Source organism: Topomyia yanbarensis, chromosome 3 (assembly GCF_030247195.1).
Source record: "Topomyia yanbarensis strain Yona2022 chromosome 3, ASM3024719v1, whole genome shotgun sequence".
NCBI lineage: Eukaryota > Metazoa > Arthropoda > Insecta > Diptera > Culicidae > Topomyia > Topomyia yanbarensis.
In genome coordinates, this window is record NC_080672.1 from 342,328,603 (window position 1) to 342,354,394 (window position 25,792).

At 39.3% G+C, this 25,792-nt stretch overlaps 2 protein-coding genes across 18 annotated transcripts in view; both read left to right on the forward strand.

Moving 5' to 3' along the window:
- Positions 1 to 1,316, forward strand: part of LOC131693700 (glucose transporter type 1) — a 704,006-nt gene extending 702,690 nt beyond the window's left edge. For 15 of the 17 annotated variants that reach the window (XM_058981755.1, XM_058981754.1, XM_058981753.1 and 12 more), the window contains one exon: positions 1,142 to 1,316. In XM_058981755.1, the coding sequence (XP_058837738.1) occupies positions 1,142 to 1,254 (113 nt within the window). In that variant the 3' untranslated portion in view covers positions 1,255 to 1,316. The remainder of the gene's footprint in view (positions 1 to 1,141) is intronic. The other 2 variants (XR_009306301.1, XR_009306302.1) reach the window with 1 other exon arrangement.
- LOC131693702 (uncharacterized) lies at positions 1,289 to 20,835 on the forward strand. The gene is made up of 2 exons (XM_058981773.1): positions 1,289 to 10,368; positions 10,864 to 20,835. The coding sequence occupies exon 1, from the start codon at positions 1,426 to 1,428 to the stop codon at positions 4,108 to 4,110; it is 2,685 nt and encodes an 894-aa protein (XP_058837756.1). The 5' UTR covers positions 1,289 to 1,425; the 3' UTR covers positions 4,111 to 10,368; positions 10,864 to 20,835.
- Positions 20,836 to 25,792: the final 4,957 nt, after the last annotated feature.

A 25,792-nucleotide genomic window follows, 5' to 3' on the forward strand; every position in this document is an offset into this window, starting at 1 on the left:
GCTGAAATCTTTGTCTGCTTTATAAACTAAGTGAGGATAAGCTATTAAAAAGGTCAGAAAGCCAAAGTAAATATCATATATTCCATCCAACCTTCAAAGTTGATTCAACGTGCCAGCTTCCGGACTGTATTCGAATTTTGTTAGATTTTTGGGAATGAACTTTTAGGTGGAGAGTTATAATAATTACCTACAAATTTTGAGTCATCCTAATCGATGTTGAGGTGGCGTAATCGACTATTTGCTCTTGTGAGTACATTTTAGGTTTGTTCCAGTACCAGGAGAAACTGGAAGTACTCCGGAGCAAACAGGGAGAAAACCGTTCCTGTACTATCTTCTTCTCTTATTTCTTCTTCTGGTGGCAAACCGGAGTGAAAAGGAGCAAGAATTTTTTGCTCCGGAGCAACAGGGAGTAACTTCCATGTACTGGAACAAACCTTTTGTTTCCCCTCCTTGGTTTCGGTAAGTAGAGATGATAGACAAAAGGTAATTCTTTAAAATTACTTGGTCGGCACCAAGCTAACGAATAATAAATTAGTTATCAATGTAAATTATTCGACAAATACCCAAAAAACGCCCTTGTTATATAGCAGAACACGAAAAAAGTACTTCTGAAGATCGGAATGAATTCGAAATGATTCAACAATGGTTATAGGTAGCCGGAACAGGTTTGGTAAACACAAATAAAACATTCAAATAGAGGAAGATACACACACGAATAAAACAGCAGGTTTATTGTTCCCACATATCAACACACACAAAAGACACCAAATAACACACAAATATTTACACATTACCCACAGCCTCTATTGATAACATGGTACAACATTTCAACCCACACAGCCTACTTCGATAAATATAGGACCTACACTAAATTTGTTGATTGTCGTGTTTCATCAATTCCATTTTAATGTAGAATGCATGAAGATTTATTTCCGATGCAATGATCCATTATAATTAAAAGGATACGATTCATAGTTGCATGTTCAGTATCTGTATTCTTCGAATTTTGATTCTCTATTGCTGTCGAAGCATTGCCGCCATTGCAGAGCATTTCAACATATAATATAACTGATTCTAAACCAAGTAACGACTAACATCTCTTTTTCTTTTTCTTTCCCAAAAAACGACGACGCAACAACAGCTGCTTCCGAACGTTGTGCCGAAAACGCAAGAAACACTCAAATGCGAACTCCTACCTGTGCGCCCCATCACCATCATCAGCAAGTACCTGTCTGCCAGAACACAGGGCCTTGACTGAAAAGCACCGCCTCGACTCCTCCTAACTCAATTGCCAACTCGCGGTACGTCAGCATCGAGCATGACGATGACGGCGGCGACGGTGATGCTGACGGTGGTCAGCGTAAGCCGCCCAAGCACCTTCACCACCATCACTGCAGCAGCAGCAGCCGGAACACGACTCCGGGCATGAGCCGGAAGTGCGACAGTCTGAACAGAAGCAGAATGAGTCTTCGTAGCGAGACTGCCAGCAGTTCCGGCGGTGGTCAAAGCCATCACCATCATCATCATCACCATCACCGTCGGCAAGCTAGTAGTACCAGCAGCACCAGCTTTCATGCGAGGCAAACGAGAACCGACGATGAGGAAACACCGGAAGAGGAAGCCGCTGGCACCACGGCGACGTGCACCGAAGACGAACGCCATAGGGGAAGTGCTTCGACAATTCACGTCGATACCTGCCATTGTTCGCGGGGTAATCTCACCACGACGGATGACGATGAAGAGATCCAGCAGTACTTCATCGTGAACCGTAGCGTGTCCCGTCGACCGTCGAACGTGAGCTGTACGTCGCGGGTCAGTCACCGCAGCAACCGAAGCACCCCGCGTAGTGGCGGAAGCCGTTCCAAGCGGGCTACTCCGCTTAGTGGTGTCAGCTGTTGTTCCCACCATTCCCATCATTCACAGCAAACTTACAGGAGTCGAGGAGGTCACGAGTCACCTTCTTTTCTACACGACAGCGGATCCAATGCTACCATCTCCAACTTCAACATAAACCCAGCCCGATTTCAGTGCAGTTACTACACCGCCGACGAGAGCGAAAACTCCTACTGTTCGATCAGCGGCGAAAACATAAGACAAATTCAGGCGCAAACTCAGATCCAAACTGCTCTAGAAATGAAACAAATAGAGTCAGACCAACGACGACACTTTATGGGGCAAAGTCGTGACCAGTTGTCACGCATGCAGCCGCTACCACTTCCACCGGCCGATGGTAGTGACTACAATGACAGCCAGCAGGAAAACAGCATCACTGGATCAATCCTGTCAATTATAGAGAGTACGTCCAGCGATCAACCTGGTGAGTCCATAACGACCAGCTCAACGACATCGACCACGCAACGTCAACTGCAGCATGTTGGCGAACGAGGTGCCAAGAAAGGGAGCGCCGGCAGTCAAATGATCCTTACGCCGTCCAAAATTACGATCGAAAACATTGGCCAACTTTCGGAACTAGCGACCAATGATTACGACTTCGACGACATAGACATCAACATTCCGGAGTTGTTTCATTCCCCGTCGAAAATCAAGTGGAACTTTCTCGCCGGACTAGACGAAAGCAAATCGAACAAGTCAAGAATCAGTTCGATATCGAGCTTGGTAGATGCCGGGAGCAGTGGCCGCGGACGCAGCGGAACCGAATCCGGTGGAGCCGATGTAAGTGAGACGGCGAGCGAACGGAGACGATACGACAGCAGCGACAATGACTACAGCCCGAATCGAATCCAGCACCAACCGCTACCTCCGATACCGATACCGACGCCACCTCCGCAGAGTTCATCCAACTGTAAGATCGAAGAGCTGCTGAAAAAGTCATCACCGTCGGCTTCGTCGGAGTTCAAAACCGTCTCAATTTGGCGTGCGGAAAACGGTGACGAAGCGAATGCAATAATATTCCATCACGAGAGTGAGATAGTGGAAAATTGCTGCACGAATCATTTTTTAGACCACAGTAACTACGACATCTGCACGGTAGATAACTGCGACTACCTGATCAAGAGCAGTGACACACCGAAGAGTGATAGGAAGGGAAGCTACAGCGAAGAACGGTTGAATAACTCAGTTGCGCTGTCGTGTTCATCCGGAAACAAGTTGGAACTGAAGCAGCGAAACGTTTTCACCTCGACGCTATCGACAACAACAAACACTACTGCGGCGAACGTCTACAGTATAATATCGCCGGATCTGAAGCGTTTTGAGAAACAAACCAACCTTACTAGGAATTCGGTGAATCTTAGCCAGAACTTGTCGTCGGCTTCTTCAACCTCGTCTTCTTCAATTTTTCTGGGCAGCTACAATCAAACCTATCGTAACATCAATCAAAACACGAGCGATGACAAACTGGTTAATACGGTCACGCCCACGCCCACGTCCAGGCCTCGGTTGAACACAACTAGGTCGACAACCAGCATTACCAACGCCAACTCCGCCAATAACACCCTGAACGCAAACAGCGATAATCGGCAGCGTTTGGGAAGCTCGGTTTCATTAAACCAACAGCCGCCGTTCAGTATCACCGCATCGACGGCTAACGCGGCCGCTGCTTCTCAGTTCTTCAACAAATCTTACCACATCAATCTGACAGCACAGAACCGACTATACTTTCACGCCTATTCCAACCTTATCCGCGAGCAGGAACAATGCCAGCATCACTCACCCTCGCCAGCCCAGTCGGATCAGTCCAACGGACAGCCGCCACCTCCCTGTGCCCAGTGCCAGGAACTGTACGGCTGTCCACTGTACTTCAGTGGTAATGCAACCAACGAAGAAAGCACCGGCGGTGGTACCTTCAACGACATTGCCAACACGAGCAGTAGTGCCAGTCTGACCGGGTCCGGCACTGGACGACGCGCCGGTCTGGGCTCCCGGTCCGCCGGAACGGCACGCTGGCGACGGAACGTAAGCCACTCGCTCCGAATGAACGGCCTGGTACGAGTCGTACGGACCAGGGCTCGCAAGTGCGCCGATTACATTCGCCAGAAGGAGCAGCAGAGCAACAGTCGCTTTCATCGGCGCCAAATGAGTTTACTAGATTTGTGTAGATGCGAGCGCACGGGTTTTGTTTGTGTATGTGAGTGTGTGATGACAAAATAACAGTGGTTTTCGTTGTCAGCGTATGTTCTTCGTTAATCATTCGTCTAATCGGTATTTGTTTTGTTCGGGACACTGAAGGCTATCACAGTAACACACGGGAGGTGATTCACATCGGAATGTTGCAGTGCTAGCTTAAGAGCAAAGCCTACTTGAATTAATTGATTAATACGATGACTGTATAGAATAGCGTTTACCGCATAGAGCATCTAGTCGATAAGAGAATGCACTAGGAAATTAAATTTAGACTAATCAATAACAAAAGTGTAATCGGATGATCTCGGGGCATCGTTCGGCCAGCGTTTCCAGACATTCTGGAAACTGCGAGGTTAACCCAAATCAACACAACAATGTAGAGTGTATGTATAAATAGAATGAGACGCGTGCGATTGGTCAGTGCGAGCGGATATTACTAAGTAGCCAATACCGTAACTAAGTAACTAAATATATATAAAGTAAATTGATCGAAATTACGTTTTTGTACACTTTTTGATATTTTATTTTACAAAACCAAATATTAACTAAGTAGCTTTGTCTTTGCACAAATTAATTAAAAGTTTAGGCGCAGACAAGGGCTCGACAGGCTGAATTAGATTCAGTGCTCTTGTTCTCGCAAACAACAGAAGTAATTGCTCTAAACTGAAGGAGACGTATGTATAAAGTGATAATTCAGTTTAATACTAGTAAACATAGATATCTCAATGAAAAATAACTAACCTAAATGTTTTTTAAACGAAGAACCCGAACTGTATAGAAGAGAAGAAGAGAAAGAAGAAGGAAACCACTTACAATTTTAAAAATTGCTGATCGTCAGAGAAGAAAAAAACGGAACTCAGATTAATCTCTATCCCGAAAAGATTTTTTTTAAGTGAGAGGTCCTTACAAAGGACGTCCGATGCAAGATCGACAAACTAAAAGTATTACCGTACACATTAATTTATTTAAATATCTCGTTCAAATGCTGAAGGAATTTATAGTAAAAAAAACATTATATTCATAGGTGTCACAATGACATCAATGACAGGAAAGCTGAGTTTTTACAGCACATTTTACGCCAAAACGTTTAGGATAACAGCAAAAGAGAATTTAACGCAAAAAGACCGGATTTGTATTTTGATTTTACATCGATTCGATTAGGTACGTCAAATTCTATCTCTATAGAACAGGTTTGAATAACAAAAAGGAAAAAACAGATTGTTTAGTTTAACTGTTTAGGTTGTGATATTAGTTCTAAGATTAATATTGTTGAAAGAAAAAAAGTTTACTTCGACGATAGAACGAAACGGAATTGTTTCATTTTTTCTCGCGATTTTCTGGACTTCAAAAAGCAAAAATAAAACGTCAACACGGATAATATTTTCAAAAATCGCGATATCGTGGAGAAATTTTGAATTCTTTTCAAAAATTTCTATCCCAACTCGATGCAGCTTCAGATGTGAAATTTTTTTTCAGTGTGAGTGAAACAAGCGCAACGTCATTTTTCACAAACTGTGACCACAGAGAACAGACGATCATTTCGAGCGTCTTAATTGTGTTAAGAGGTGAATACTTGAATCCTGACACGCTGCTGAGTCAAACTGAAATGACAACTGATCAGATAGTGAACTCAAAACGGCCGATTTAGTAATTTCCCTAGTTCGGATTATATTGGTATGGTGGCGCTAGTATCTTAACGAGGCTGCATTCATATATTTCCACAAGAGGTTATTATCATCGGAGTTGTACAATCCAGGATCACCGAATAGTGAACAAATGTATTGCAGAATTCCAGATTGACCGACCTTGAGCCGTCAGTCGCTAGTCTCCTTGTATGTCCGCTCTACCTAGAATCAGGAATCAGAATAGATTGGCTATTCCGCATGTTATTTGGAGATTTGTGCCTTGCCATGTCGCGTCATCATTTTCTCGGTGGTAATGGAAAGGTAGGTGAACGAGAAATGGTAGGGAAATAGAAACTGACAACACAACACAAGCACATGATGGATTCTTCACGAAGGAATAACGAACTCTACTGATAAAGCCTATAGTTCTTTACCACACTGGGTGAGAAACTATAGTATATCCTTGAATTTTAACTTCCTGTGCATAAGTTCATCTATGTATGGAGAAGCTAAATTCCGGAAAGACAATTGCATTCTGCAAAGCAGTTACATATCGAACGATTTGAAGTTCCGTAAGCGGATTCACAAAGATCACAAGAATAATACTCAGCACGCTGTATAGTAGCCATATGTTAGTTGACTTTGCAATATCCAGTCAGTGCCCTGACTAGAATACTGCAAATGTGCTTGGAAAAATGCAACAATTTCGTTGTAATTTCCGGGCTCACTTCCAGTAGTAAAGTTTTTGCTTGAACGCAAGTTTTCGAGCTGTGTCAATTAGGGTTATGGTACCGGTAATACCGGTACCGAAAATCCCGGGAATACCGACCCAATTTTGGTACCGTAATACCGGTACTGAACAAAAGCCAGTACCGGTATTTTCGATACCATACAATATTTTCATGAAAAATATGTGGACTCTCTAGGTGGACCTGTTTAAAAATGACTGGAAGATGACTTAATTATATTAAATATCTTCTAATCGTTGAGCTAACACCTTTGTGGGGAAATCAGGTGGGGCCATCATCATAATAGTTCTAGAAGTTAAACATTACTAGCTCCCGTTGTACTGAACGGTTTGTTTAAATTCCTGCACTATTTTTTTATTAGCAACATTATGATTGTTTTCCATTATTCACTGGGTGGCGCGTAATAAGACTATGGTCTATGTCATGTCTGTATTTGGTTTGCTCTTAAACCTTTATCTATAAAAGAACGAACAGCGATTTAGAAGCTAACAATTTTAGACTTGGTGAACTGTTTCAAATGTGGCAATTTGTTATTTCTTGTGATCGGAAAATTCAGCAAAGCTCCATAGTTTACAGGAAATCAAGGAGCCTTGGTATGCATTAGAGAACAGTAGGCAAACGACAGAAAGGTCGAAACCAATTTACAGAAAAGCAAGAGAGGAAATGCGAGCAACCTGCACGGATTCACATTCTCGCTTTGATTTGCTATTGTTAATAGGGTTTCTTACATACACCATCTGTTGAAGTCGACGAAAGTCGCACCGCGTAGCAGTTATTGATTTCAAAGTAGCCTAGATTTCGAAATAAAAGCAGGTGCCGCATACGAAAAATATCTTCTGTGAAATGAGTCATGCCATTCCGAAGCAATTAAAAACAATAAACATGCTTTTTTGATCAGCACAAATTAATGATCTGAGAATAAGGTTTTCGGTTTAAGCATTCAATTTCACTTTGACACTTTTTTCGATTTTTTTAAAAAGTATTCGAGTACCGGTACTCTACCGGTACTGAAAGCTTCAGTACCGTAGTACCGGTTCTCACCACAAAGGGTCGGTACTGCGAACCCTAGTGTCAATGGTTGACAAGTTCGGATGCAGCCCAAGAGCGAATCTACAACTTATCGATAGTGGTAAAACTAGTTCTGGTCAATCGCAGCTCTAGTCAATGCGTCCGCCCATTCATTTTCAGTAATACCCATAAAAGGTAGATAGCATTTGAAATGCTAAGTTCTTCAAATTTATTTCGACATGTATACTAAATTTGATCTCGAATCTGACAAACTAAAAGCTTTTGTCTGATTGTCAGGGTAACAATAAATTCTTTTGTCGCAAATTACCCGTTGACGTGCCGATTGTGCGCCACACAAACTCGCGAGGATTTCTACTTTGAAAACGATACAGTATCTACCAAGCGAATAAGATTGGTTTAATCTCATTTCATGACAATAGACACCAGCATCGGCTCGGTGCTCAGTAAAGGAGATTTGTTTGCTGATTTTCAATGAATTTTTTTCCGAGTCGCAGCAATCAAACGTCACTTTTAGTGGGATCTCAGCAAAATAATTGTTTACTGAGATTTCGGCAAAAGATGCGAAAAAAGCTGAGATGCGACAGAAAAAATTTAGTGTGTACGAATTCCTCAAGATGTCGCTTCATCCAGCCATAGAGCCATTCCTCGCAAGGAGAAATTCTAGCATTGAAAGTTTTAAAATTAAAACGAATTCGAACCCTTTGCACAGACTAACAGACATAACACTTAAAAACAAAGCTTCGTCCGCTTTAACAGTCATTTTAAATACATTTGTAGTTGGGACTGTGGCCACATTTGAAATTATGGCGCCACTGCCATATGAAGCATACGGGGAATAGACCACTAGTGAAAAATTGCTCCCAAACCTGAGGGGTAACCTACCAGTAAATGAGTGTTTGAGACCGTTTTTTGAGGGAATTTCCTTATAGTGTTATGTCTGTTAGTCTGTGCCCTTTGCGTTAACAAGACCGAAACTCGTGACAGACCCACAGTTCAGGAAGTGGAAAAATTAGTTAAAGATAAAATGGAGCTTAATCTCGCTGAAGTTACGTACATTCAGCTACATCACGTAAAAAACTGTGTTTTGATCACTTCATTGCAAAGAACAATATGCAACACGAGGTCGAATTTAATAACACCAGAATCAAGATCCCCGTGCATATGGAAAACGACATGGTGGTTGTGCGTATTCATGATTTGGCCCCGCGCACTAGGGAAGATTACATCAAATGAATCATGTCACAATATGGAGAAGTAGAATTTATTACGAATGACACCTGGACCCGGTATTCCCAACGGCGTTCGTATTGTGAGGATGCGAATGACTAAACCAATACCTTCTTACATGACTATCGAATGCAAATCACCGACGGAATGCGTGACCTATAAGCAAACAACGCTAATCACATATACCGGGCAGACCCCAACATGCCAATTCTGTAATCATACAGCCCATTACGGAAAAATATGCGCCGAAGCAACTAATCAAAACTCATCTACTACAGCCAACTCTAACAAGCTGCCACCGACGCTTACAGATAAATCAAAAACAACGATCCAATCAACCAATAATGCAGGTATAACGACCACGACAGCCACTCCTAAATCAACAACCAGCATCGCCAACAAAGAAGCAAATTCCGATGAAGACGGATTTACAACAGTGATCCGTAAGAACAAGAAACAAATCGTCGCTGTTGTGCTATCTTATGACAAGCGCCATTTAGCACATTTCGAGAAAAACGATTTTTAAAGTTTGAGATTGAATATCTTGAAACTTATAAATGGTATAAACAATCCAAAGAAGACAATTGATGCTTCTATCTATTCTGCATTAATCTCTCAAATATTACGAAGATCAGTTGACTATGTTGCGAGTTTTTACTATGAATGTAAACAAAAGTCGCACTCACACGTGTCATAGGCGTGTATTGATGACAAAATTTGTATGACGTGTCATAATCGTGCATGGAAAATTTTCCATAGAAAAAAACCATCAATTTTTAACTTTTATTCATATCTTTGCGTTCGTATGGTCTATAAACAATCGGTGAAATGCATTTTGAAGAAAATGAGTCAGGGAATCTAGAAAAAATTGTCATTTTTGATTGCAGTGTTGCCAAATATGCTTTATTTCCAGTTTAAATCTAAAACTGTGTTTTTCTCACAACTCGTGTAATTTCCTTTTGAAACTGTTTATGCCATTGCGTTCCTCAGACATTTTCACACATAAAAACATCTAAAACTTCAATATAACTTGAGCAAATCCCTAGATACAGTGATTTGACGCAAAAAACTCACAATTTCTCATCACGTTTCTCGCTATATCTAAGTAACCAAGTAGAATTTCAAAATTCTGAAAACGCCACTTTGTAGAGAATTTTCAAACAAGTAATGTGGCATATCTAACTCAGTTTACCCCAAAATGGCGTTTGTCATAAGATAGCACAACAGCGACGAAATAAGAACATCTGATCATGAACAGCAAGAAAGCAGTACCGATGATGATATGGACGGAAACAATAACGCGAGAGAAGGTAAACTGAATGTCCCCCAGGCGGTTTCACCGCTAAGGAAAAGGATCTCAACACGCAGCAGCAAACTGCGTCAACAAGATCTGACAGATAGACATCCTTAATTCTTTTTTATTTTTACTTATATTGTAAAAACTTAAAAGATCCACGGCTCAGTTGTGCTAACGCATTGGACCGTGTCAAATAAAGGCTGAAATACCTTTTCTCGCCTCTGGTTACTCTTAGACCGAGAAACTGACAAATTTCTGCCAAAGACGCCAACAAAATTTTCTTTTCCAGTGATCCTTTTGTCAGTCTGATCTCCTCCTGAGACGGACTTGCCACAATAATTCATCGACATAAATTAAGGTTCAAGTTACCTTTTTTAAGCATGTGTTAGAATTGAACGCTTGGTAGTGTGCGTAGAAAAATTTGTGTTCAGCTTTGCCACCGGATTATCCATTTAAACCTTTTTAAAACTCTAAAAGAAGAATATCAGTCGATTTATTAGATCATCACGATTCAATTCATGCAAAATACCTGCTGGAATAACCATCGGCTTAGCTAAATGGTGCTTTTGAAAAAGTGGCTGTGGTTTTTTCATTGCGCAGTTGTGTTGCGTACCCCAGCTCGGTGTGGTAGTGTGATAAAAAATCACAGCCACTTTTTCAAAAGCACCATCCAGCTAAGCCGATGGTTTTTCCAGCAGGTATTTTGCATGAATTGAATCGTGATGATCTAATAAATCGACTGATATTCTTCTTTTAGAGTTTTGAAAAGGTTTAAATGGATAATCTGGTGGCAAAGCTGAACACAATTTTTCTTACGCATACTACCAAGCCTTGAGGTAACTTGAGCCTTAAGACAGATCGGACATTCACTGTATGAAACCAACCTTCTTCAACATCGTGCTGATAGTCTCGTTGCACACCCGCGCCGCCTGCTTCAAACCAAAAAAAGACTACGCTCGCTCGAGTCAACAGACGAACTTCTCCTGTTCTGGAAGAAACCTTTAGGTTGGTGCATGTATCAACAGTTTTTACGGCATTTAATTAGCAAGGGACTGGAAGGTGAAGTATATTATTCAATATTTAGAGGCATAGTACTCAAGGGAGAGCAAGGTGTTGAAGGGAAAAAGTTTAGAAAAGCGTGGAAGGATCATACATGCAAGCTTAGAACTCACCGACGACTTAACTTTTTGTCTGCTACCGTAGGAGTCAGGGTCTTTTGGCATTCGAAATGCGAATCACCTGAGTCTACGGCATGTCCGGACAAGCGTAAAGTAACTTGTTACTTCATGCTGTCGAACCGACAAAGAAAAAAAAATTGGTGCATGTACACTTCTTGCTTGAGCTTTCTATGCAGATAAACACTCTTAACGTCCACATGATTAACATGCAGTTTCATCTGACCGGCAATCGTTAGAAGAACACGCAACGTTGTCTGAGTTTGTACTGGAGCAAAAACGGCATCAAAATCGACCTCGAATTTCTGAGAGAATCCTTTTGGTACAAACCGGGCTTTGAAACGGCACATCATTATTAATTGTTGTACGACCTACAGGCAGTTCGATAAGTTTCCATGTTCTGTTATCCATCAGTGACTGGTATTCCTCATTGTCGGTCACAATCTCAACTTCAACAAGTCATTCCGCTGGAAGCAATCCACCGGGATTTTGCTAGCTCCTCCTGAAGCTCCGCTAATGGAGCATCGCGAATAATGATAATTTCATCCGTATTCGTGTCCAGGAATCTATAGACCTTTCTATCATTACAGTAAGCCACGGACAACACTGTACTGTCTAACTTCGACCGCTTGACGTCGGCGATATGAATAAATGCTGTACTACCGAACACCTACAAATGGGTTAGTGTTGGTTTCTTACCATTACACCTTTCATAAGGTGTTCTATCCACGCAATGGCAAACTATTTTGCATGCACGCGGCAGTGTCCACGCCTCCCCCAGTACTTCTTATCAAGCCCTGCATCCAGCAGCATACAAGTGACTATCCCTTGGAGGGAGTACAGACACTTTATATAACAGACTAGCGGAGAGAAAAACAGTAAAACTAGCAACCATGAATGTAAACTGGCATCACGGAAGCTCCCATAAGCTTTGCATGGGCTTCCTCTTGCACTTCCCCTCTCAAACCCCTCATGCTCGTTTGGCTGCACTTTTTGACAGTCCGTTTGGCTGCAAATTTTGACACTTCGCTAATCTGTGTATAAAGTGTCTGTAGGAGGGAGCGTTCTTTCGCTCGACCACTCCGTTCTGCTGCTGGAAGTAGGCCGCTGTAAACTGTGCCTATATGCCTTCCTGTTCATAAAACTTTTTTTGTTCAATGCCGGTATAGTCACCTCCGCCATCTGATCATAGCACATGGAACCCTACCAAACATGTTGTTGACGTGCGCAACAAATCGCTTTATATTGCACAGTTCACACCAAATCAAGCTGCACAGTGTGAAAATGTGATGAATCGAAAGTGTAATCGAAAGTGCAACTCCTTTAAACTGACAGACATTTGAAAGTGTCAGAAACAGACTTCTTCTTACTTTTACTATCTGGAAGGTTAGCATGGCTGCCAGTCTCGCTGTTTTTATATTTGATGGAAAGTCATTTTTTTGTTGATTTGGCAACCGTGAAAAAAGTGTGATAGCGAAGTGCAATAAAAATACAACTTTCAAAGCCATAAACAATACATCCAGTCGCATCGGTTTTATGTTTCAGTAAACACACGACGGTGTATCTGCTATGATCGTCGATGATTGTCATGAAATACCAAGCACCTCCCGGCGTCACATATGACATCGGCCAGCACATATCAGTCTGGAAACGTAGGAAATGGAATTCTAGCTGATTTACCTTCAAAGCAAGGTTGACAAACCTGCCGGATACCGCAACCCTGGTTTTGAGATCATCACTTAGCTCGTTCTTCCGGATCTCATCCAATGGCGCTGGATCCCGGTCGTCAAGCCGGCGATGCCAGGTATACTGGCAATTCATAAGAGGGAGAGCTTCACGAACAAATTTTCACGCGATTTTGCAATAGCCTTGCGCAGACAAAATACCCCATCATGAGCCACTGAACTCCACTTTCAGTCCTCTCTTCACCAGCTTGTTCACTAATGCGAGTCAACTGGCACGTATAAAACCTCATTGAATGCAATGTCCACCAAAGAGCTCTCGCCGTTTATACTATTCACAGTGCCCTACCCCGATTCCATCGGACACTACTAAAACCCTCAGTTCCGGTAGTACCGGTAAAATACCGGTACTCGAACTTTTTTTTCTAAGATAGCAAAAAACACTCCAGAGTGAAATTAGATGTTCAAAATCATGATTTCATTAATAAAGTTAACAAGTTTAGCAAGTATTCAGATCAACGAGAATGCTTTGGAACAATATTTCACATTTTACCAGTAGCATTTTAGAGCAGCGCAGTTTTGTTCACTTTGGATAGCTGGTAGAAACTAGAAATAAGGATTCTTTTTTCTACCACCTTTCGAGCACAATTCAATGCACAGTGGCCAAATGCAACAGTATCCCAGTCAAAAAGGGCATGTTTCTGGCTAACGGAGGGCTATTTGCCAGCTCGGATGCGCTAATTGCCCTTCAATTTGCCAGCAAATTGCTGGCAATTAGGGGGCTATTTCAATTGCAACATTTGGGCGATTTGCCGCCGTCATTTTTTGCTGCCCTACCCGCCCTTAAAATCATCCCCAAATCGCCAACGGAACGCGCCATTTTATCGCCCTTAATTGCCTAACATGAAAATTACAAATAATACTTATTTTCGGATTAATTATCTACTCACATAAACTTATCAGTACACTAGGTAATCACCACCAAACTATAGGAAGAATCAATGGTGAAATTGAAACTTACAACAATCTGACTTTCATTAAGACTTTAGGTCAGAGATCTTGTTCCACTATACTTACACACGATTCCACAATTCCCCACATTCGTTTGTTAAATAAAGTGCACTAGAGAAACAAAATACAAGCGAAAACACGCCAATTGTTTAAAAAAAAATTTTAAGCTTAAGACAAACATGAACCGCCATGTTTGGAAAACGCAAAAAAACAACCAAGTCCATTTCAGCCGCCAGGAAATTTGTCTATAATTATTGAAATTGCCGTTAAATCGCATTCGCAAATTGCATTTGTTCCTAGGGGCAATTAGCACAGGCGAGTTGAGTCAAATGTCAAACTGTTTAAATCGCCTGACCATGCTCATCCGTATTTTTTTTTTGAACGGGATGGTATGTCTGCTCCTCTCCTTTGAACATCACGGCTCTTTCCTCTGCTCTTATTGCCAGTTACTACCTTTCCCGCCCGTCAGCAAATCGCAAATTACGCCATTCGAAACAATTCATGCGCCTTTCAAATCCAAAGGTTATAGGTACTAAATCGGTGTTCGTTTCTGTATAGATAAAATTACGTGACTAAGAAGACTAATCTAAACATTGTTTATTTTGATAAGATAAAATTTCCAAAAAAAAAATCATGTTTCCGTTATTTTTTCTTCGTTGTAAATCTTTTAAAATTTAATACAACGCCATTGCAATTATTTTTGACCAAATAGTTAAAAATAATCCTTTCAGTGCAACGTGAGTTATTAACGTTAAACTTTTAATACTACTTTTCTGGTCCATAGTTTAAATCGAACGAGTTTGATCATGGGTGAAATTAATACCCATCATAGAGCAAAACTGTGCTATAATGATAGTTTCCAGTTCGTAAATTACGAGCTTACATCTACACGCTACAAAATAATGTATTGCACGCGTAACAGTTCTCTTCCGTTCAAATAGACCTTTCTCGTCAAAAAATTTTATATGCTAGAATGCTTCCTTTTTTATCCCCGATGCGTTACTGCATATTGCCGCGATGATTTGGTACCTCTAACTATTGAAAAAATCAAAAATTATGCGAGCTGCTCATTTAACTCCATATTCTGAATACCTATCTTGCCTTGTGTCCCCGTATTTTTACACCATTTGGATGAATTTCCTGTGGGGAATACTAAAACGATGCCAGATCTGCATATATATTACTAAATATGCGGATTTTGCAGTTTCGCTGCAGATTTTTGCAGATTACGAGTATTTAGCAGAACAAAGCCTAAGCCAGCTAATTTTACCCAGCCTTCAACGTTTCTAATCATTGAAAATATCAACACACTACATTTCTATGTCAAATTGAATGAAGATTTTTGCGGAAATCTGCAGACTTTTATATTTTTACTGCAAGCTATTGTTTAAATAGACCTGGCATCACTGATGCTAAAATAATTCATTCATATACCTGTCAAAAACATAGAACACTGCACGAAAGTGTATAACCTAACTATTCTGACAGTTCAGAGAGTTTGTTTACATGGACTTGCAAAATTTTTGATTCAACTTGGGTGAATACTTTCGATGCTCTTTGAAGAAAATCAACTTAAGAAGGATAAGGATTGGAACATTGGGAACCTGGTTCAATCGATGCTGGGGGGAAACCCCGTTGGCATATGCTGAATCACAAGATCAAGCTTTGGTTTATAAAACGATTGATTTCTGGATGATGGATAAGGATTTGTACACAGTTGTTTGTTCGATCATGGGATAAGTCCTAACAATATGACCCGATTGATAACTCATTTTTAGATGAAGTTTACCTGAACTTTATAGGTAACAAGTTCAACAATTTATTATTCGTGTTCAAGTTACATTGAAGCAAAAATTTCACCGATTATCGCATTGTCGTTGATGTAGCCGGCAAATGCAAAACAGTGCTCAGTACTGACGATAAGGAGTTTGAAGGATTGATAAGAATGGAGAGGATTGTACATTCCGGAAGAATATTGGGAAGGTGAAATTATTTGTTATATTCCATCCCGAGTTGGCATCATTATGGCACCGCAATAAAGCTATCTGCAATTGTTGTCTTGTTCAAATTGGCAGGGAATAATTAGGCCGCGAATGATAAACTGCATAGTCAAAACGTTTCTTGCTTAAATAGAGTAAATTTTATTCACTTTTTCGGAAGGATAAGTCATTAGTATGTTGTGGATATAAATGTGTCGCCGGTGCCGTGTGTTATGGTAGTGCCGCTCGGAAACTGTTGGTCATCAGACCCTCCTTGTCGTACTGGTCATAGATGCGTCGATTTTTCTCATCTGACAGCACTTTATATGCTTTAGAGATCTCCTTAAACCGTAAATTCTTCTGGATTTTTTATCTGGGTGCCATCGTAGCGCGTTTTTTGTGCGCCTTTTTGATTTCCGTGTCGGTGGTGGTTCTGGTCACGACCGCTGCTAGCTTTCGAAAGATAATTCCTAGCATGTACAACAAAAGTCGAAATGCCAAATTTAACGGAACATGGCATGATGATGACAAATTACAACTGAGCGAGCTAGTTTACAAGATGTTAATATTTAGCATCGAACCGAACCAAGTTTCTCATACTATGATCGAATCAACAAAACATTTCAATACCATGTAAATAAACTCTCTGAACTGTCAAATAGGTGAGGTTAAACATTTTCATGCAATGCTCTACAGCGAGAGGTTCACTTTATTTTGTTTACAATGCCAATGAATTTTGTACCGCGACTCACTAGAGTTCCTATATATAGAGTTAGGCGGACACAAAAGCCGGAAAACTGGCAGCTCTTATTCCAGGAAGAAAACACTGGCAACCCATGCCAATGTTCAAGCTCTAGCTTAATGATTTCATTGTCGTCGTGAGTAAGAACTTCACATGTACGAATGGAAAACCAATTCGCAGATCTGATGAAATGATTTCATACTTGTGCGAATATCTCTTTGTTATTTATTTTGTGTCATTCTACCGATTAGTCTGTCGTTTGACTCCCGTAGTTACAGGATAGATTTCTAGGCATGACGATATTAGTATACTCTTCAAAATTTCAGCTCTAAATCAGATAAAAGTTTTGCAAGGTACCGAAAATACCGGTACTTATTTGTATTCAGTACCGATATTTCGGTACCAAAAATGGGTCGGTATTCCAGGGATTTTCGGTACCAGTACTACCGGTACCACAACCCATACTGTCATACTATGTTTCTCTCAACGGGGCACACAATTCATAACTTTAGTAAGTCACAGATTTGAATTTCGACTTCGTCTCTTCAGTAACTAACATCGTCTTGGCAGCCAGTTTTTGCTGTCATTTGCGCTGGCCCGACAAATCATCGACTAGACTGTTTAAACTCAGTTAGTCTACCAATGATTTCATCATTTTCATCCTCCTCTGCTAGCACAGAGTGCTGTTTTGATTCGCTGATTGGACCCTTTTTCATTGGACTGCTTTTTAGTTGAACCTACACTAGTTGGACCATTTTACAACTAAAAATACCTGAGTGTCAAAATCTCATTGAAATAACTTCAACAACAATCAAACTAAGAAGAGTCTTCACGCCACCTAGCATTGACCCATGATATTCTCTTTGACTAGTTACATCAAACCCATAACAGCGCTAATGTTACTAAAAGAAAACCTTGTTCAATATTTTGGACAAAGGGCCCCTGTCAAGCCGAGCTGAGCTGCATAATATTTTCCAAGGATTTTCCATGCAAAAGTTCATAATTCGATAATTTGCCATTAACAAAGAAAGTAATATTTATCTTTTTTTACTGATTCCCATAAATAAGAGCAATTGGTACAATATTTATCTTATATCTAGATATTTATCATGTATCGAAGTACCGTAAAAAGCATCTAATTTCAAAGTTTTCATCGGTTACGTAAAGCGTGAAGCTAAAAATTCTATCGAACGCAATAAAAATCTACCTCTGACATCAACGTAACAGAGGTGGACTTTGATTTTGCTCGAAAGGTTGACACGGCTTCTCGCACAGTTTATACAGAACTGATAAGCACCGAGTGAAGCTAAAATAAGTCAACTAATCGAGCACAATGAGAACTGTTGTCCACCCCCTGGTGCTCCTGTATCAAAGCAGCATTCTTATTGTGCTCAAATGGTTCACTTATTTTGGCTTCACCCTTTGTGTCACTCTTTGCGTATATTTATACTCTAAACACCCGTTGAAAACAACTCAAAAGTGAGTGACCACGACCACACAATTTCCATAAAAAGTGCACGTCACCAAAAAGTAGGTCTTGCTCGATTACTCAGTTTTAAGTTTGGGATGAAAATATCAAAATTGAGTACTCTTTACTCTATGACCAGATAGAAAAATTAACCGTTCCTTATTTCTAATATACAATAGTAACAAACAATTTCACTAGTATTTAAAAATCCAATTACTTGACTCTCTCTGTTAATGCATTGCCCAGAAATCTATTCCGGGATCCTTTTTCCAACTTAATTTCCTGTGAATCGGATCTCGTGGTAATGAAGCTACAAATTGAAGAACGTTATTTTAAAACAGCAGTACCTGCAGGAACTTACCTTTTTGTTTTATGAATATCTCTTCGTCGATTCTTTTATACATGTTTTCCAACCTTTTATCGACATTCTTTTTCGTGCACATGTAAGTTTTTTCACTCAAATGCTTGCTAGTTGAAAGGTTCATTCTACTGAAATCGATACTCATTTTTGACAGATAGCTTGTTTTTTTTTAAATTGATTAGTGGGAACTCAAATTTTGAGTAGGTTTGAATGTTTATTTCTCTCACACTGAAAATAGGAAATGGACACGTAACCGCTCTTTGGAGCCTGGCTAAAATATTTCAATGTAGCATTTTGTTACGATTCGTAATACTTTCATTACCGGGACATTTTTTATTGAAAATCACCTCCAGTTCACTTGAAACCGCAACGAGTTCTCCTGCTACTGATAGTTCGTACCACTGTCCAGTCCATACAAGAGGAACAATTTACCAATAGTTTTGTTGACTGTTGGCGTCTAGACAATTCGCGGAACGCAAAAAAACTGTAACGAAAACAATATAGCGCGTACTGCATACAAGTAAACATTTAGAGTAAAATAATGTAATTTTGATGCACTGCCAAAATGGTTTTTAAACGATACTAACGTATAGAGATAAACATAACTAAACAAAAAAAGGAATCAATACATTATACATTGAATATAATTCAAACAACTTGCAAGTATGCCAGTAAATCAATACACGAACACAGAAAAATGTAAAATCGTTGACTAATTGCAAAAAGAGATGATGATAACTCCACTCACAAAATATAACTAAAAAGAGCGAATGGAGTATAAAATATGTATATCGAAAATGTTAGACCCCTTTATTTCCATACATACACCAACACACCTAAATCGATTCCAGAAACTGCAAACGAATTCAAATTTTGTTTGATCTTTTATTTTAATACTAAAAACAATAACGAACCAACAGACTGTCAGAACATAATGGTAGAGGTGACGTCTTCATATCCGCTCACCACTGCCAAAGAACAGGCTCAAACCAAAAGCAAATCAAATAAACCAACGGAGAACGATCGGAAAATACCTAAACGAACCGAAGAACCTTGGACTCGTTGTGAAAGAGACGTCATCTTGAAAATGAAGTTAATTTTCCAGGAAAACATAAAGGAACAATAGACGATTGAATTAAATCGAACTCTTCCCATGCAGTTTCTGGACTAATTGGCGCACTGATTTTAGTCAAACGAAAGTATATAAACATTTTCGTTAGGTTTTCTAAAATTTGAGACTTCTTGTCCCCGGAAGCGGGAACACTGTGAAGCTCATACGAGTTCGAACAATACGAGTGTCAGTAACCAACAAAATAAAAAAAAAGAAAACAAAACCCAGAATGAGAATAGTAAGCGAAATTTAACAAATACTCTGAACCGAGACAAGGTTATGTACAATTCGTAAGAACATTTATGAAGAACTTTACTCATTAGTTAAAAGTCGAAACACAATAAAAAGTACATCACACAAGTAAAATATTGCAAGGAAATAATCAGTCAACAAACTAAGAAAAACAAACACACGTTCACTCACACGTTAATCAAATCGATATACAGTTTTTTTTACTTTGTTAAAATCGAAATCGTAAAACAATAACTCAGAAAACGGAATGAATGACAAAAAATAGGAAAACAACCAAGCCAGAGTATTCCTACCTCGCTTTGCCCAAATGTTCAACACACCCGCGAAGGTCGAGTACTCAGTCAGGGGTCACGACTTTGATAATCACTTTTGCGGGTGTCTTATGAATCAGATTAGGCTGTCAGAGATATTCTGCAAACAAAGTAACCGATATATGCGCTTTCAAACATAACAGATCATAGAAGAAGAACAAAAAAAACATCACCCAACAACACGCTCAAAAACCCATTCAAGCAAGCAGAGCACAGCTATTTGATGCAGTCAAAGAACATAGAATAGTGAATTGTAAAATAAAACAAAAAACACAATTGGCACTCATCCGAGCAGGCGTTGAGTGTTGAAGACAGAATTCTAAATGTAAATAGACGTGACGAAGCGACAGTCGGACGGAATCCGAATCGATACCGTTGGAGAAAAAAAACCGAACGGTGGGGAGGGCAAACCAGAAATTACAATTACCAATCTATGATTAACGAGCAAGCAAATATTACTTAACAATTATTAACGAAACAAAACTCCTGTATTCGTAAGAAAACGGTGGTTGAGAGAGAGGGGAAGATGCACCCACAACTGAGAAATAAATAGTAGAGAAAATAATGCGGAGAAGAAAAAACTATTATTATTATGATTACGATTATTGATTATTAAGTAAAAATGACATAACGGAAAAAATCAGAAAAAAAATCGAAACCGAAAGGAGATGTTTATTACCTAATTTAATATAACAAGGTAAATGAAAGAATGAATAAAACAGTGGAAAAATGACATTGTTCGCTAATTTCTGTAGTGAATATCACAGGCCAAGCGAAATATCTTTGCCAATAGGTCCAATCTGCAAAAGAGAGCCTCTCATTGTTTACTTTCTCTTCCGTGAATTACTCGGTCACCTTTCTGATTTCCCTTCAACTGTATGCATAATCAGCAAGTAAAAACCTTGACCTTTCGAAACATACTGATAAATGTATAAAAAGTTTTATGGTTTCGTAGTACAGTAGTGATTCGCTAGTTGGACCGACTGACAAGTGTCAAAAACTCTCCAAAGAAGATGTTGTCAGTGTAAATGCTTCTGTTCACATCTCTAAATATTGTCAGATTGATTGTCAAAGTTAATTTGACACGAGATTTTGACGTTCAGATGCTTTTTAGTTGGACAATGGTCCAACTATCGGAGGTCCAACTAAAAAGCGGTCCAGTTAAAAAGTGTCCAACCAGCGAATCACGACTGTAATAAACGAAAGAGAAAGCGAAAAAAGAGGGCTATCATTTGCAGATTTGACCTATATAAGGAGAGTGGCGACACTGTCAAAATTGGAACAATAATTATTTGTCAGTCCAAACGAGTCAAATCCATGTATTTTGAGAGGTCGTTTGTCCGTTTGGAATATCACTGACAGATAATAGGGTGACCATATCAAACGAGTAAAAAACCAGGACAGTTCAAAGGGAACTATCCATCACCTCTTAATCGAAAAACATTGCTGGGGTCAGGCAGGCATAGCTCAGTCAAAAAGTCTTTCATGTGAATTCGATCACCGAGCTCTTTTCTTCAGATTTGCACATAGACAGATTTTGATTCATAACCATCAGTGCACAGTGGTCCAGATCGCTAATTTAGGAGGAATTTTTACTTTCTGACAAACCTGTATAATTTAGCCGTATCATGTCTTAGGATGAATTTGTGTACTTTAGAAGATGCTTCTTTTAATTGGAATAGTTATTAGGGTGGTTCTAATTTATCTAAAATACGAAAATAAACTTTTTACTGATGAAAGATAGAGCTCCACAGTCTTCCACAAAGTTGTAAAGTAACTTATTTTGAATAAATTTGTTGAACATATTAAAGCTCTATCTCTTTTAGTTTTTGTTATACAAGAAATTTAAAAAAAGATTATTCCCAATTTGCTGTTGATGATTGTTAATAGCACATACATACGTTCTAGCAACATTTCGCTGGATATACCTAAAAATGCAATGCATCTACTTTTGAATTAATTGGCATTGAATAAATTCTCCTTATATAAATCATAAATTGTTGTCATAGCCAAATTATTTTTAATGAACACATTCTGTATTGTTGATATGTAAGCAAAACAGAAAAGGAAATACAAAGGCTTTAGGCAATTTCTTTTATGTCGCTATGCGATAAAATTTAAAACTTTGGTTAGTAAATTTAAAATTACATGCTTAAAAAAAATAATATTTTCCAATTTTTGCTCAAATATACTTAAAAGTATGTTCTTTTCTATGGTTCAATCCGAACTTACTTTTATTTGCCCCAATCAGAGATAATGACATTTGAAAAAGGGCTATTTATGAGCGAAAAGTTTCCATAACTTTTGAAAGTATAAAGTTAGACTTTCAGAGTTATGAAAAAACGTGGATTGAAGTTTTCTAAAAGCTGTTCAAAGGTTGTTTTAACAAAATATAAAATTTCTTTCGAACATTAACAAGTCTCAATTTTACATTTGGATTACTACTTGTAATGAACTTAAGCAGTTCATCTGTCTTTTTACCAGCAATAAGCAAATTCGCCAACTCTCTTCGACTAATATCCATATTTACTAGTTTTATTTAAAACGAATAAAATCAGAAACCTTTTTTGACAGTCGTTTCACTTATGCAAAGCTTGCTGCGATGAGAGAATGATATTTGAAAGTGGCTTTTTTCATAATACAACGATATGTGTGTAAATGCTTTAATGCGTTGAACCTGCAAAACTACAAACTTTAAATCTAAATTGCAAATTTTAAAAAAATATCGTATTCGCCAATTTTTGCTCAAATATACTAATAAGTATGGTCTTTCATGTGGTGGAAACAGAATTCAATTTTAGGTGCCCGCATCAGCGATATTGAGCCTTGAAATAGGCTATTTTTTTAACGAAAAGTGTCCATAACTTTTTAAAGAAAAAAGTTAGACCTTCGGTGTCTTGGAGAAAAATACTCGGCTTGAAGTTTTCAATAAGCTGTTCAAAGGTTGTGTTAACAAAAAGTAAAAGATACGAAAGTTATACTAAAAAAACGTTTTTTTCAGGAACACCCTAATCTTTTTTTTAAATTTCTTGTATAACAAAAACTAAAAGAGATAGAGCTTTAATATGTTCAACAAATTTATTCAAAATAAGTTACTTTACAACTTTGTGGAAGACTGTGGAGCTCTATCTTTCATCAGTAAAAAGTTTATTATCGTATTTTAGATAAATTAGAACCACCCTAATAACTATTCCAATAAAAAGAAGCATCTTCTAAAATACACAAATTCATCCTAAGACATGCTACATGATGTTGTTGGGATGAATTTAGCGGATGAAACGAAATCATCTGTGCAGGACAGGCGAGGAGTTATCAGCACTAAACACACGTCATTGAAGTAAGCCAGAAACGTAAATGGTCCCAGGTAGCTCCCTACGCTATTCCTGATTTAAAAATAAGTACCTGGCAATCTCCAATGACAATCGTTATATCTCGATCTGAAATTTAGGATCGAAACAACTGCAAAAACTACCGTTGATTACAAATTTCTCTATTTGACCATTTGTTATATATAAAACAACGGATCGGTTGGTGTAAATAATATCAGTTTGAGCGCGACCTTCCATACTCCCTGTTATGTAGGATGCTAAACTCGGCAGGTAAGTCGCCGTTCAGCGTCCAGGCGTGAAGCCATGTTAATCTTCGTACAGTTTCCATTGACCCTGAATTGGTTCCTCAATCACTTTGAGCCGATTTCTTCACGCTCGCTTTAAACTTTAAACTTTTAAACCAGGTTTACCAGTGCGTTTAAAAAATGCCACTGGAAAGAACTCAAGCAGAAGCAAATTCAAACTTCGATTTGTCTTCTCAGAGACATCAAAAAGAATTCTTCGGGTGCCGGATTGAAAGACGATTTAAGCCAGGAAGAAGCTCTGGTAATTATTATTTCATCGCCATTGATAGCGGCCAGAGTTTGGTCAACAACTGGAATCATTTCGATTTGTTCGGCTGTCAAGTTTCCTTGTAAACGGACTGCAGGTCATTAATATGCTATGTACATACGAACGGCTTCCTCTTTTCCTTTTCAATTTCCACGTAAGAGAAGAAGGTCGAGAGATTAAAAAAGACTTCGATCTGAACCAGAGGAAATAAGCGAAGCCTCAGTAAAGAAAATTATTTTAGGCTTACAGGGGGAAAACCAGGACAAATCAAGCGTTTTCCCCGATTTCCCAGGACACCAGGACAGTCATTGAAAAACCAGGACATGTCCTGGGAAACCAGGACGTATGGTCACCCTAACAGATAATCATGACAGTTGTCTTCACTCTCCTTACATACACCACAGAGAACAGACGTCCATCTTCAGCATTCAACTTGTGTAAAATCTCTAACGGTTTCGAAGGTAGTTTGGATATCTAAACCAGGTGCGCTACTGTCGTCATGTTTTTTTGTGGCTGAGTGCGACAGAATTGACAGCGGTTATTCCTCTACCCAGTCAAACTAGTCCGGAACCGATTCGTACTTCCAGCATGAATTCCAGCTCAAAGGCGTCAACCGATAGAGTCGGAATCGGTTGTTTTCTTTGAGCTAGATTCCATGCTGAATCCATCCAGGATTTCGAACCGGTTCCGGAATTGATTTGACGGATAGTTGGGATAGGTTGGTGTGGCGGCGCTAGTGTTTTTCGTATATTTATTCAAATGTTTACACACGTTTTTTAAATATTTTTATTCGATCATGGATGTCTGTTCTCTGTGCATACACTCTGGATTCTACCATGGTTGACTGTACCTTTGTAAAATTACTACAGCACACTTCTAGACCAACACGTGAAAAGAGCGTAAGTGCAAATGAGAGCCTCTCTGTGTTTACTTTCTCTTTCGATTATTATGGATTGAGGCTTAAGAGCCGTTCTTAACCCACGTAGAATCATAAGGGAAGAAATAGGAGGTGAAAAATTCTACGGTTGCGCTGAAACAGAATACCATTTTGTCTCTCGGTTGCTGTCACAACAATACGTATTTGGAAATTTTTGCTTTAAATTTTCGTTCTAGGGCTAGGGAAAATTACTCGGGAAAACCGATTTGTTTCGCTTAAAAAATTCAAACTTCAAAATGAGTTACTACGAAAACAGCGGATAAGACAATATTGCCGCGGGGAACTTATAGTAGTAACTCCATGATAGCCTGTTGATGTATACTAAGCGACAAAATAGCAATTGCTTAGGTAAGACTAAAATGTTGCGACAGGTCGCATCTTTGATTTGCTCATGAGAACATAGTCTTAGAGAGGAGCAGGCATTGTAATGTTCACTCACTCATGCGATAACTACCGATGCCCACCTTCCCCGAATAAAAATAGATCGCAAAATTCTCCGTCTCTAGTAATGTGGAAGTATTTTTCGAATAAACAAAAGTATCATAACATCCACTTTTCAGCCAGAAACCCGAAAACGAAATAGAATAGACTTTTTGGGTCATGTATGAGATGAGCGCCAGCATAGCAAAGAGCACAAACGGATAAACCAATAGAGTAGAGTTGGATCAAGCAGGATAGTTTTTGGGCATGCTCGTGCGATGGTATTTTTGCACTGATTTTGACAAACAGCGAAATTCGTTGGAAAGGTTATCCAGCTTTTTACGTGCCATAATGGCGGTCTAAATTGTTCAGTTCGTAATGCGTTTAATTGCCCTTTTTGACAATAATCGTTTACGCCAGCTTGACAGCAACGCCCAGTTGAAGATGTCGGG